The sequence below is a fragment of the Borostomias antarcticus genome (assembly GCF_949987555.1).
Source record: "Borostomias antarcticus genome assembly, chromosome: 1".
Lineage (NCBI taxonomy): Eukaryota > Metazoa > Chordata > Actinopteri > Stomiiformes > Stomiidae > Borostomias > Borostomias antarcticus.
Genome location: NC_140234.1, coordinates 61115261 through 61130260, shown reverse-complemented (window position 1 = coordinate 61130260; position 15000 = coordinate 61115261). Strand labels below are relative to the sequence as shown.

At 49.6% G+C, this 15000-nt stretch overlaps 1 protein-coding gene across 1 annotated transcript in view; it reads right to left on the bottom strand.

Annotated features, from left to right (window-relative positions):
• LOC311308396 (glutamate receptor ionotropic, kainate 4-like) overlaps positions 1–15000 on the bottom strand; it is a gene marked incomplete at its 5' end in the record, with an annotated part of 52779 nt that overhangs the window by 19188 nt on the left and 18591 nt on the right. Inside the window, 3 exons of the mRNA XM_084437355.1 lie at positions 957–1160; positions 9895–10002; positions 14126–14230. Coding sequence (XP_084293481.1) covers positions 957–1160; positions 9895–10002; positions 14126–14230 — 417 coding nt within the window. The remainder of the gene's footprint in view (positions 1–956; positions 1161–9894; positions 10003–14125; positions 14231–15000) is intronic.

Here is a 15000-nt window from a genome sequence, read left to right as displayed (position 1 = left end):
CCAACTAGACCACCAACTAGACCACCAACTAGACCACCAGCTAGACCACCACCTAGACCACCAACTAGACCACCAACTAGACCACCAACTAGACCACCACCTAGACCACCAACTAGACCACCAACTAGACCACCAACTAGACCACCAACTAGACCACCAGCTAGACCACCAACTAGACCACCAGCTAGACCACCAACTAGAGCACCAACTAGACCACCAGCTAGACCACCAACTAGACCACCAGCTAGACCACCAACTAGACCACCAGCTAGACCACCAGCTAGATCCCCAACTAGCTGACCACCAACTAGACCACCAACTAGACCACCAACTAGACCACCAGCTAGACCACCAGCTAGACCACCAGCTAGACCCCCAACTAGCTGACCACCAACTAGACCACCAACTAGACCACCAGCTAGACCACCAGCTAGACCACCAACTAGACCACCAACTAGATCACCAGCTAGACCACCAACTAGACCACCAACTAGACCACCAACTAGACCACCAGCTAGACCACCAACTAGACCACCAACTAGACCACCAACTAGACCACCAGCTAGACCACCAGCTAGACCACCAACTAGACCATCAACTAGACCACCAGCTAGACCACCAACTAGACCACCAGCTAGACCACCAACTAGACCACCAGCTAGACCACCAACTAGACCACCAACTAGACCACCAGCTAGACCACCAGCTAGACCACCAACTAGACCACCAGCTAGACCACCAACTAGACCACCAGCTAGACCACCAACTAGAGCACCAACTAGACCACCAACTAGACCACCAACTAGAGCACCAGCCAGCTGCTCTACCCAAACGCCTGATGGGCTGGATACATAAGACGGTCCTGTTGCAAAGCTCACCAGTATATATAATGTCATTGTGTGATATGGCGAGAGTCAAGGTAGCCACTTCCTTCCAGTGTGACGGTGCAAACTCACCCTGGAGACCAGCTCGCCCACCATGCCTGTCCAGGAGCCGTTGGCGCCGGGCACCCCGTAGAGGCCGTCGGCCACCAGCTGCAGCCGGTATCTGAAGCTCAGCAGGTGGGCCAGCTCCTGCAGCAGGTCCACGCAGAATCCCTCGTAGCGCTCGTTGCCCTCCAGCTCCTGGTGGTCCCGACGCAGCATCACATACGGGTTCTCCTGCAAGGGGGGCGGCAGACTGGTATGAGCTGAGACGCACAAGCGTGTGTGTGTGTGTGTGTGTGGTTTGTTCTTCATATGGGAGGTACATGGGACCTACATGTGGTATAAACGGAGGTGTGTGTTACTGTGCTTTGGTCTTAGCTTCACAGGCCTCAGCCCGGTACAAGCGGAGACTGTCCAGGCCTATTATTGTGTGTCTGTCTGGCCTTGTGTAGGCGAGGGTAACCCAAGGGTTGCTGACTGCAGCATGACTGTGTGTGCATGTTTGAGCTTGCTTTGCTGAGGAGAACGGTCTCTCTCTCAGAGACTAATGCTGGTCTCCCCTGGGCTGCTGGTGTTGCTGTTGCCAGAAGCCATCGGTCTCTCTACTAGGCGGGTTTATCCAGGGTGGCTGCCAGACCCCTTATTCCCAGCGAGTGTTATTCTCACCCTTAGCCCTTTTAATGAAGCACATAGCAGCTTTAATTGGTATCACATTTATCTCACTACATTAGAATAATGACACGCCCGCCCCGGCTCGCTGAAGCCCGCGATGGAAAAAGGCAAGAAAAATAACGTTCCCCCACATTCTACAGGGAAACAAGTGGGCCAACTCCCACCGGTTTGGGAACAACAAAGCTGTGATACCTCCCTACCTCCCCCACGCCCACCTGTGATACCTCCCTACCTCCCCCACGCCCACCTGTAATACCTCCCTACCCCCCCCCATGCCCACAGACCTCCCTCCCTCCCCCACGCCCACCTGTAATACCTCCCTACCCCCCCCCATGCCCACAGACCTCCCTACCCCCCCCCCCCCACAGACCTCCCTACCTCCCCCACGCCCACAGACCTCCCTACCCCCCCCACGCCCACAGACCTCCCTACCCCCCCCACGCCCACAGCCCTCCCTACCCCCCCCACGCCCACAGACCTCCCTACCCCCCCCACGCCCACAGACCTCCCTACCCCCCCCACGCCCACAGACCTCCCTACCCCCCCCACAGACCTCCCTACCCCCCCCACGCCCACAGACCTCCCTACCCCCCCCCCCCCACAGACCTCCCTACCTCCCCCCCCCCCACAGACCTCCCTACCCCCCCCACGCCCACAGACCTCCCTACCTCCCCCCCCCCACAGACCTCCCTACCCCCCCACGCCCACCTGTAATACCTCCCTACCCCCCCCCATGCCCACAGACCTCCCTACCCCCCCCCCCCCCACAGACCTCCCTACCTCCCCCCCCCCCACAGACCTCCCTACCCCCCCCACGCCCACAGACCTCCCTACCCCCCCCACAGACCTCCCTACCCCCCCCACGCCCACAGACCTCCCTACCCCCCCCCCCCCCACAGACCTCCCTACCCCCCCCACGCCCACAGACCTCCCTACCTCCCCCCCCCCCACAGACCTCCCTACCTCCCCCACGCCCACAGACCTCCCTACCCCCCCCACGCCCACAGACCTCCCTACCTCCCCCACGCCCACAGACCTCCCTACCTCCCCCCCCCCACAGACCTCCCTACCCCCCCCCCCCCACAGACCTCCCTACCCCCCCCACGCCCACCTGTAATACCTCCCTACCTCCCCCCCCCACAGACCTCCCTACCCCCCCCACGCCCACAGACCTCCCTACCCCCCCCACGCCCACAGACCTCCCTACCTCCCCCCCCCCCACAGACCTCCCTACCCCCCCCACGCCCACAGACCTCCCTACCTCCCCCACGCCCACAGACCTCCCTACCTCCCCCACGCCCACAGACCTCCCTACCCCCCCCACAGACCTCCCTACCTCCCCCCCCCCACAGACCTCCCTACCTCCCCCCCCCCACAGACCTCCCTACCTCCCCCCCCCCACAGACCTCCCTACCCCCCCCCCCCCACAGACCTCCCTACCCCCCCCACGCCCACAGACCTCCCTACCCCCCCCACGCCCACAGACCTCCCTACCCCCCCCACGCCCACAGCCCTCCCTACCTCCCCCCCCCCACAGCCCTCCCTACCCCCCCCACGCCCACAGACCTCCCTACCCCCCCCACGCCCACAGACCTCCCTACCCCCCCCACGCCCACAGCCCTCCCTACCTCCCCCCCCCCACAGACCTCCCTACCCCCCCCACGCCCACAGCCCTCCCTACCCCCCCCCCCCACAGCCCTCCCTACCTCCCCCCCCCCACAGCCCTCCCTACCTCCCCCCCCCCACAGCCCTCCCTACCTCCCCCCCCCCACAGACCTCCCTACCCCCCCCCCCCCCACAGACCTCCCTACCTCCCCCACGCCCACAGACCTCCCTACCCCCCCCACGCCCACAGACCTCCCTACCTCCCCCCCCCCACAGACCTCCCTACCCCCCCCACGCCCACAGACCTCCCTACCCCCCCCACGCCCACAGACCTCCCTACCTCCCCCCCCCCACAGACCTCCCTACCTCCCCCCCCACGCCCACAGCCACTGCTCTGCTTATGAGCCATGAGTTCAGAGGGAGATAGAAATGCAGATATGGCCTCATGTTGTGATGAAGGGATCTCATGTTGTTATGAAGGGATCTCATGTTGTGATGAAGGGATCTCATGTTGTGATGAAGGGATCTCATGTTGTGATGAAGGGATCTCATGTTGTGATGAAGGGATCTCATGTTGTGATGAAGGGATCTCATGTTGTGATGAAGGGATCTCATGTTGTGATGAAGGGATCTCATGTTGTGATGAAGGGATCTCATGTTGTGATGAAGGGATGGCAGTCAGAGGTTTCTGGCTGAACTGTTGGTTGTGAGGGGAACGAGGCTAACAAACCCTTAGCAGAGTTCTAACGGCCGACAGCTAATTAAAGATACAGTACCAGCTCATAGAGTCAGCCAATTAAAAACAGCCCGTCCGAGCGTGTACATGATTGATGTGTAGGAGAATCTTTTATCTTCCTTCTTCCCCCTTCGATGTCAAGGATGAGCGGAAAATTCGAGTCATGCAGTCTATTTCATTCCCAGTAGACCGGGTCAAGACAAACCACATTAAGAGCAGACACCAGCTATCAATGAGATGAGCCCGTCTGCCAGGGAGGAGCTGCCATGAATTTCAATTCCTTCAAAGGACCCAATTAGACTGACTGCCTCAAATGGAGGAACAAGCCTCTCGTCTATTTCTCATTCCTCAGGGAAGGTCTGAGAGCATTCTGTCATTTCCATCCCTCAGCAGGTTCAGCAATGTGTCATGAGGGATGTGACATTAATACAGGGAGGGGACATTAATACAGGGAAGTGACATTAATACAGGGAAGTGACATTAATACAGGGAGGGGACATTAATACAGGGAGGGGACATTAATACAGGGAGAGGACATTAATACAGGGAAGTGACATTAATACAGGGAAGTGACATTAATACAGGGAGGGGACATTAATACAGGGAGGGGACATTAATACAGGGAGAGGACATTAATACAGGGAAGTGACATTAATACAGGGAGAGGACATTAATACAGGGAAGTGACATTAATACAGGGAAGTGACATTAATACAGGGAGGGGACATTAATACAGGGAAGTGACATTAATACAGGGAGGTGACATTAATACAGGGAGGGGACATTAATACAGGGAAGTGACATTAATACAGGGAAGTGACATTAATACAGGGAGGGGACATTAATACAGGGAGGGGACATTAATACAGGGAAGTGACATTAATACAGGGAAGTGACATTAATACAGGGAAGTGACATTAATACAGGGAAGTGACATTAATACAGGGAAGTGACATTAATACAGGGAGGTGACATTAATACAGGGAAGTGACATTAATACAGGGAAGTGACATTAATACAGGGAAGTGACATTAATACAGGGAAGTGACATTAATACAGGGAAGTGACATTAATACAGGGAAGTGACATTAATACAGGGAGGTGACATTAATACAGGGAAGTGACATTAATACAGGGAAGTGACATTAATACAGGGAGGTGACATTAATACAGGGAGGTGACATTAATACAGGGAAGTGACATTAATACAGGGAAGTGACATTAATACAGGGAAGTGACATTAATACAGGGAGAGGACATTAATACAGGGAGGGGACATTAATACAGGGAGAGGACATTAATACAGGGAGGGGACATTAATACAGGGAAGTGACATTAATACAGGGAAGTGACATTAATACAGGGAGGGGACATTAATACAGGGAGGGGACATTAATACAGGGAGGGGACATTAATACAGGGAAGTGACATTAATACAGGGAGGGGACATTAATACAGGGAGGGGACATTAATACAGGGAAGTGACATTAATACAGGGAGGGGACATTAATACAGGGAGGGGACATTAATACAGGGAAGTGACATTAATACAGGGAGGTGACATTAATACAGGGAGGTGACATTAATACAGGGAAGTGACATTAATACAGGGAAGTGACATTAATACAGGGAAGTGACATTAATACAGGGAGAGGACATTAATACAGGGAGGGGACATTAATACAGGGAGGGGACATTAATACAGGGAGAGGACATTAATACAGGGAGGGGACATTAATACAGGGAAGTGACATTAATACAGGGAAGTGACATTAATACAGGGAGGGGACATTAATACAGGGAGGGGACATTAATACAGGGAGGGGACATTAATACAGGGAAGTGACATTAATACAGGGAGGGGACATTAATACAGGGAGGGGACATTAATACAGGGAAGTGACATTAATACAGGGAGGGGACATTAATACAGGGAGGGGACATTAATACAGGGAAGTGACATTAATACAGGGAGGGGACATTAATACAGGGAAGTGACATTAATACAGGGAGAGGACATTAATACAGGGAGATGACATTAATACAGGGAAGTGACATTAATACAGGGAAGTGACATTAATACAGGGAGGGGACATTAATACAGGGAAGTGACATTAATACAGGGAGAGGACATTAATACAGGGAAGTGACATTAATACAGGGAGGGGACATTAATACAGGGAAGTGACATTAATACAGGGAGAGGACATTAATACAGGGAGGTGACATTAATACAGGGAAGTGACATTAATACAGGGATGTGACATTAATACAGGGAGGGGACATTAATACAGGGAGGTGACATTAATACAGGGAAGTGACATTAATACAGGGAAGTGACATTAATACAGGAGGTGATATTAATACAGGGAGGTGACATTAATACAGGGAGGTGACATTAATACAGGGAAGTGACATTAATACAGGGAAGTGACATTAATACAGGGAAGTGACATTAATACAGGGAGATGACATTAATACAGGGAGGTGACATTAATACAGGGAGGGGACATTAATACAGGGAAGTGACATTAATACAGGGAAGTGACATGAATACAGGGAAGTTACATTAATACAGGGAAGTGACATTAATACAGGGAGGTGACATTAATACAGGGAAGTGACATTAATACAGGGAAGTGACATTAATACAGGGAGGTGACATTAATACAGGGATGGGACATTAATACAGGGAAGTGACATTAATACAGGGAAGTGACATTCATACAGGGAATTGACATTAATACAGGGAAGTGACATTAATACAGGGAAGTGACATTAATACAGGGAAGTGACATTAATACAGGGAGGGGACATTAATACAGGGAAGTGACATTAATACAGGGAAGTGACATTAATACAGGGAAGTGACATTAATACAGGGAGGTGACATTAAAACAGGGAGGGGAGATTAATACAGGGAAGTGACATTAATACAGGGAAGTGACATTAATACAGGGAGGTGACATTAATACAGGGAAGTGACATTAATACAGGGAAGTGACATTAATACAGGGAGAGGACATTAATACAGGGAGGTGACATTAATACAGGGAGAGGACATTAATACAGGGAAGTGACATTAATACAGGGAGGTGACATTAATACAGGGAAGTGACATTAATACAGGGAGGTGACATTAATACAGGGAGAGGACATTAATACAGGGAAGTGACATTAATACAGGGAGGTGACATTAATACAGGGAAGTGACATTAATACAGGGAGGTGACATTAATACAGGGAAGTGACATTAATACAGGGAAGTGACATTAATACAGGGAAGTGACATTAATACAGGGAGAGGACATTAATACAGGGAAGTGACATTAATACAGGGAAGTGACATTAATACAGGAGGTGATATTAATACAGGGAGGTGACATTAATACAGGGAAGTGACATTAATACAGGGAAGTGACATTAATACAGGAGGTTATATTAATACAGGGAGGTGACATTAATACAGGAGGTGATATTAATACAGGGAGGTGACATTAATACAGGGAAGTGACATTAATACAGGAGGTGATATTAATACAGGGAAGTGACATTAATACAGGGTAGTGACATTAATACAGGGAGGTGACATTAATACAGGGAAGTGACATTAATACAGGGAGGTGACATTAATACAGGGAAGTGACATTAATACAGGGAGATGACATTAATACAGGGAGGTGACATTAATACAGGGAAGTGACATTAATACAGGGAGGTGATATTAATACAGGGAGGTGACATTAATACAGGGAAGTGACATTAATACAGGAGGTGATATTAATACAGGGAAGTGACATTAATACAGGGAAGTGACATTAATACAGGGAGGTGACATTAATACAGGGAAGTGACATTAATACAGGGAAGTGACATTAATACAGGGAGGTGACATTAATACAGGGAGGTGACATTAATACAGGGAAGTGACATTAATACAGGGAAGTGACATTAATACAGGGAAGTGACATTAATACAGGGAGAGGACATTAATACAGGGAGGGGACATTAATACAGGGAGAGGACATTAATACAGGGAGGGGACATTAATACAGGGAAGTGACATTAATACAGGGAAGTGACATTAATACAGGGAGGGGACATTAATACAGGGAGGGGACATTAATACAGGGAGGGGACATTAATACAGGGAAGTGACATTAATACAGGGAGGGGACATTAATACAGGGAGGGGACATTAATACAGGGAAGTGACATTAATACAGGGAGGGGACATTAATACAGGGAGGGGACATTAATACAGGGAAGTGACATTAATACAGGGAGGTGACATTAATACAGGGAGGTGACATTAATACAGGGAAGTGACATTAATACAGGGAAGTGACATTAATACAGGGAAGTGACATTAATACAGGGAGAGGACATTAATACAGGGAGGGGACATTAATACAGGGAGGGGACATTAATACAGGGAGAGGACATTAATACAGGGAGGGGACATTAATACAGGGAAGTGACATTAATACAGGGAAGTGACATTAATACAGGGAGGGGACATTAATACAGGGAGGGGACATTAATACAGGGAGGGGACATTAATACAGGGAAGTGACATTAATACAGGGAGGGGACATTAATACAGGGAGGGGACATTAATACAGGGAAGTGACATTAATACAGGGAGGGGACATTAATACAGGGAGGGGACATTAATACAGGGAAGTGACATAAATACAGGGAGGGGACATTAATACAGGGAAGTGACATTAATACAGGGAGAGGACATTAATACAGGGAGATGACATTAATACAGGGAAGTGACATTAATACAGGGAAGTGACATTAATACAGGGAGGGGACATTAATACAGGGAAGTGACATTAATACAGGGAGAGGACATTAATACAGGGAAGTGACATTAATACAGGGAGGGGACATTAATACAGGGAAGTGACATTAATACAGGGAGAGGACATTAATACAGGGAGGTGACATTAATACAGGGAAGTGACATTAATACAGGGATGTGACATTAATACAGGGAGGGGACATTAATACAGGGAGGTGACATTAATACAGGGAAGTGACATTAATACAGGGAAGTGACATTAATACAGGAGGTGATATTAATACAGGGAGGTGACATTAATACAGGGAGGTGACATTAATACAGGGAAGTGACATTAATACAGGGAAGTGACATTAATACAGGGAAGTGACATGAATACAGGGAAGTTACATTAATACAGGGAAGTGACATTAATACAGGGAGGTGACATTAATACAGGGAAGTGACATTAATACAGGGAAGTGACATTAATACAGGGAGGTGACATTAATACAGGGATGGGACATTAATACAGGGAAGTGACATTAATACAGGGAAGTGACATTCATACAGGGAATTGACATTAATACAGGGAAGTGACATTAATACAGGGAAGTGACATTAATACAGGGAAGTGACATTAATACAGGGAGGGGACATTAATACAGGGAAGTGACATTAATACAGGGAAGTGACATTAATACAGGGAAGTGACATTAATACAGGGAGGTGACATTAAAACAGGGAGGGGACATTAATACAGGGAAGTGACATTAATACAGGGAAGTGACATTAATACAGGGAGGTGACATTAATACAGGGAAGTGACATTAATACAGGGAAGTGACATTAATACAGGGAGAGGACATTAATACAGGGAGGTGACATTAATACAGGGAGAGGACATTAATACAGGGAAGTGACATTAATACAGGGAGGTGACATTAATACAGGGAAGTGACATTAATACAGGGAGGTGACATTAATACAGGGAGAGGACATTAATACAGGGAAGTGACATTAATACAGGGAGGTGACATTAATACAGGGAAGTGACATTAATACAGGGAGGTGACATTAATACAGGGAGGTGACATTAATACAGGGAGATGACATTAATACAGGGAGGTGACAGTGACGAGGACGAGTGGTGCTCAGCTCACCAGGATGGTGGTCACAACGAGCGTGGTGTTGAACACTGCGTCTGCCACGCTGAGGAGCCGGACATCGCTCTCCATGGAGAGACCTCGCTCCGAGTGCCACTCCCCGACCTGCGGAGAGAGACCGGCGCCCAGAGGGCTGTGAGAACCACCAGAGCACAGAGAGAGACCGCGAGAAAGAGCCAGGGGGAAACATAGCATGGATACTGTATGTGTACCGTACATGACCATAGAGATCTGATAGATAGATAGATAGATAGATAGATAGATAGATAGATAGATAGATAGATAGATAGATATACTATTAACATGCACAATAAAGCCAGAGTCTAAAATCTATAACCAAATTGCTAAAATCTATACCAGTAGAAGTCAATCAGGCAGTCCACTTAGTCAAATCAAATTGTGTCAAATTCAAGTCATATCAGGAACAAGTAAGCGTCTGGTGGGAGGGGCCTAACCCTCACCCTGGTAGGAGGGGCCTAACCTTGGTGGGAGGGGCCTAACCCTCACCCTAGAGCACCGTGGCAGGCGTCTGGTGGGAGGGGCTTAATCCTAACCCTGGTAGGAGGGGCCTAACCCTAACCTTGGTGGGAGGGGCCTAACCCTAACCCTGGTGGGAGGGGCCTAACCCTCCCCCTAGAGCACTGTGGCAGATCAGTCTGCTGCTGGAGGGGCTCCTCCCGGATCAGAGGTCATGAGAGGGGGGAAGATATTGTCCATGATGGACTTTGCCCAGTCATCTTATGTCCACAACTACTGTCCCTCCAGTACAGAGACCGTCCTCCAGATCAGCGTGTCCATCCTGTTAGTGTCGGCTGCTCTGATACCGCTGCCCCGGCACACGACTGCCAAGATGGCGGCACTCGCTACCACAGACTGAGCATGTTGAGCAGGGTTCTACAGGCCCCCCGTCAGGCCCGGACCCTCCGGGGGAAGAGGGGCGGATAGCCTGGGTGTTTCCTGCTCAGCCCAGGCTGTGGTCCAGGTTACACCCAGGGATCTGCTGGATCACCACCTGGACATCGACCCCCTGGATGACCAGGGTCAGCTGAGCCACGCTTAACCTGGGCAGAGAGCTGGGGGCTTCGGTGCCAGGATGGGTTGAGGCATTATGCCTTTTATGTACAGTACATGTCTCTAAAACATCATGTTCAAATACTAGTATATGGTGAAAATCACAGACATTTGATTGATCTTTATATTCAGCTTGTCAGCCGCGGTCTGGACTCTTAAACCCTGGTCTCACGCTGCGCAGAATCACATTCTCTTCATTCCCTGTAAGGTTTGGGTTCGGCACACTATTGCTGTGTTTCCTTCAAAGCCACAGAAGCAGCAGAGTCCTTTTACAGCTCATGTTCCATGTAGAGCCGCATTAAAAACTCTCCCTCCCACAGAATCCTTCTTTTGACTGAATTTCTGAAGAAATATTCTCCCTTTTGATGCAGTCCCACCTTCCTAAATCCAGCGCTATTCACTGCTAAGTCTGGTGGACATTTCTTTATTTTTTTAAACAAGGTTTATTTCCCTGCCACCCACATCGGTCTCATCTCCTAACGGCTCCAGATCCCACCAGCTGCTGTCCTGGTGCGGCCAAAACAACCTGGAGCTCAACGCTCTCAAGACAGGGGAGATGATGGTAGGAAGAATCCAACCCCCGCCATCACAGTGAATGACCCCCCAGTGACCCCTGTCAACTCCTTCCTCTTCCTGGGCAGCGCCATCTCCCTGGATCAAGAGCGAGCTCACATCAGCTCCCTCACCAAAGAAGCCCAGCAGGGGATGTCCTTCCTGAGGCAGCTGAAGAGATTCAACATGCCAAACGTCAATCATGGTTCTCTTCTACGCCTCCATCATCGAGTCCATCCTCACCTCCTCCATCCTCCCCTCCTCCATCATGGAGTCCATCCTCACCTCCTCCATCATCGAGTCCATCCTCACCTCCTCCATCACTACCTGGTAGTCATGCATTCTGTTTCAACATCACTGTAGACACAACCCTAAAGTAATATTCAGCCACAAAACCCTAAAAGTCTATTCACAGTAAAATACTCCTAACAAGACTGTAGCTTAAAAAGTAGTGATGATATGCCTCCCTCGACTTAAACCATAAAACTTCAATATGCGATAAAATCAGTGAATTATAGGCTGATTCTAGGGTGTAATTGAAGCCCGGTAGCTGTGAAGCTGCTTCTCAGAGACGCCCTGCGGCGGTTTCTCCTCCGTCTCAGTCTCTCTAGATCAGCTCCTCTAAACACCCACTCAGCCTCAGAATACAAACCTGACACATCGACTCAGAGAGTTCTGACAGCAGCGAGCCGAGCCCTGGGTCTACGCCCTCATTAGTATACGAACACACCCCTGGGTATACGCTCTCATTAGTATACGAACACACCCCTGGGTCTACGCCCTCATTAGTATACGAACACACCCCTGGGTATACGCTCTCATTAGTATACGAACGCACCCCTGGGTCCACGCTCTCATTAGTATACGAACGCACCCCTGGGTCCACGCTCTCATTAGTATACAAACGCACCCCTGGGTCCACGCTCTCATTAGTATACGAACGCACCCCTGGGTCCACGCTCTCATTAGTATACGAACACACCCCTGGGTCTACGCTCTCATTAGTATACGAACGCACCCCTGGGTCTACGCTCTCATTAGTATACGAACGCACCCCTGGGTCTACGCTCTCATTAGTATACAAACGCACCCCTGGGTCTACGCTCTCATTAGTATACGAACACACCCCTGGGTCCACGCTCTCATTAGTATACGAACGCACCCCTGGGTCCACGCTCTCATTAGTATACGAACACACCCCTGGGTCTACGCTCTCATTAGTATACGAACGCACCCCTGGGTCTACGCTCTCATTAGTATACGAACGCACCCCTGGGTCTACGCTCTCATTAGTATACAAACGCACCCCTGGGTCTACGCTCTCATTAGTATACGAACGCACCCCTGGGTCTACGCTCTCATTAGTATACAAACGCACCCCTGGGTCTACGCTCTCATTAGTATACGAACACACCCCTGGGTCTACGCTCTCATTAGTATACGAACACACCCCTGGGTATACGCTCTCATTAGTATACGAACGCACCCCTGGGTCCACGCTCTCATTAGTATACGAACACACCCCTGGGTCCACGCTCTCATTAGTATACGAACACACCCCTGGGTCCACGCTCTCATTAGTATACGAACACACCCCTGGGTCTACACTCTCATTAGTATACGAACACACCACTGGGTCTACGCTCTCATTACTATACGAACACACTCCTGGGTCTACGCTCTCATTAGTATACGAACGCACCCTTCATATTGAAGGATCAAAGGAGCTCTCTCCCAAAATGGTTTCATGTAAACATCCTTTGATGAGTGAAGAACCTCCTCTCCTCTCAACTTCCCCTTTTCTCCCCCTCTCACCCCCTTTCCCACGATGTTCATAATAATGCTAACAGTGTGAGCTAATAATGCTAACAGTGTGAGCTTATAATGCTAACAGTGTGAGCTTATAATGCTAACAGTGTGAGCTAATAATGCTAACAGTGTGAGCTAATAATGCCAACAGTGTGAGCTAATAATGCTAACAGTGTGAGCTAATAATGCTAACAGTGTGAGCTAATAATGCTAACAGTGTGAGCTAATAATGCTAACAGTGTGAGCTAATAATGCTAACAGTGTGAGCTAATAATGCTAACAGTGTGAGCTATAATGCTAACAGTGTGAGCTAATAATGCTAACAGTGTGAGCTAATAATGCTACAGTGGTGAGCTGTTGGGCTTGGCTGCCGTCATCACTGGTCGCCATTCTCCCTCCAGATAATGTCGTTCTTTGTGAGCCTTCCCATGTCAGAATAAGTCATGTTTTTTTTTTCACAGCGTTCCTCTGACATCTCGTAGGCGAAGTTCCTCAAGGACGTAAACATCGTGCCACTCGATGAAAACAGTGAATTCATCCATATATTCAGACCCTGATGTTCTTGTATTAATGCAGGCGGTAGATTGAACCCTATGTTCAGACCCTGGTGTTGTTACTGTATTAATGCAGGGGGGTAGATTGAAGGTCGTAGCACATCAACACATCCCTTGGTATTACCTCATCAGATACAAAGTTATGCATGTAGCTTCATACGGAAGGCCTTGCTTTGCCTCATCAGTATTGAAGGGGCAGTGTTGTTTACGGCTGTTTGCCTGAGGGGAGAGTGTAGCTTTACCTGCCTTAGCCCCTGGGAGCTGCTCTGGACCACGGTCATGGCGTAGTTGAAGCGCTGGCCTTTGCTGTTGAACTCAATGTGGCCCGTCAGTCCGTCCAGCTCGACCTGTCAGAGCGAACCAGAGAGAGGAACGCATCTTGATACTGGCATACCAATGAGAGAGGCTCCAACCCAAGAGCATCGCAAATAAGGAGGTGAATATTAATGCCCGTCCAGAATAACAGAATCAGAGTGTTGTTTACAGGCATTGGGGTGGAAATGATTGACAAATGGTAAACAGACCATCCATAGTAAATATTAGATCGCTTAGCTTTCTCAGTCCTAAAGGCTTGCTATGCAAGAGAGAGAGAGAAGAGTGTGTGTGTGTGTGTGTGTGTGTGTGTGTGTGTGTGTGTGTGTGTGTGTGTGTGTGTAGGAGGGTGTTGTGCTAGCATGCATACTGTATCTGTGTATGTGTGTGTTAGTGTCAGTATCTCTTTCACTCCCTCTCTCCCTCCCTCTCTCTCCCTCTCTCTCCCTCCCTCTCTCCCTCCCTCTCTTTCTCTCCTCTCTCTCTCTCTCTCCCTCCCTCTCTCTCTCTCTCTCTCCCTCCCTCTCTCTCCCTCCCTCCCTCCCTCCCTCCCTCCCTCTCTTTCTCTCTCTCTCTCTCTCTCTCTCCCTCCCCATCTCCTCCCTCTCTCTCCCTCTCTCTCCCTCTCTCTCCCTCTCTCCCCCTCCCTCTCTCTCTCTCTCTCTCTCCCTCCCTATCTCCCTCTCTCTCTCTCTCTCTCTCCCTCCCTCCCTCCCTCCCTCCCTCCCTCTCTCTCTCTCTCTCTCTCTCTCTCTCTCTCTCTCTCTGTGCTGTGTAGTCAGGTCTCTCTCTCTCTCTGCTGTGT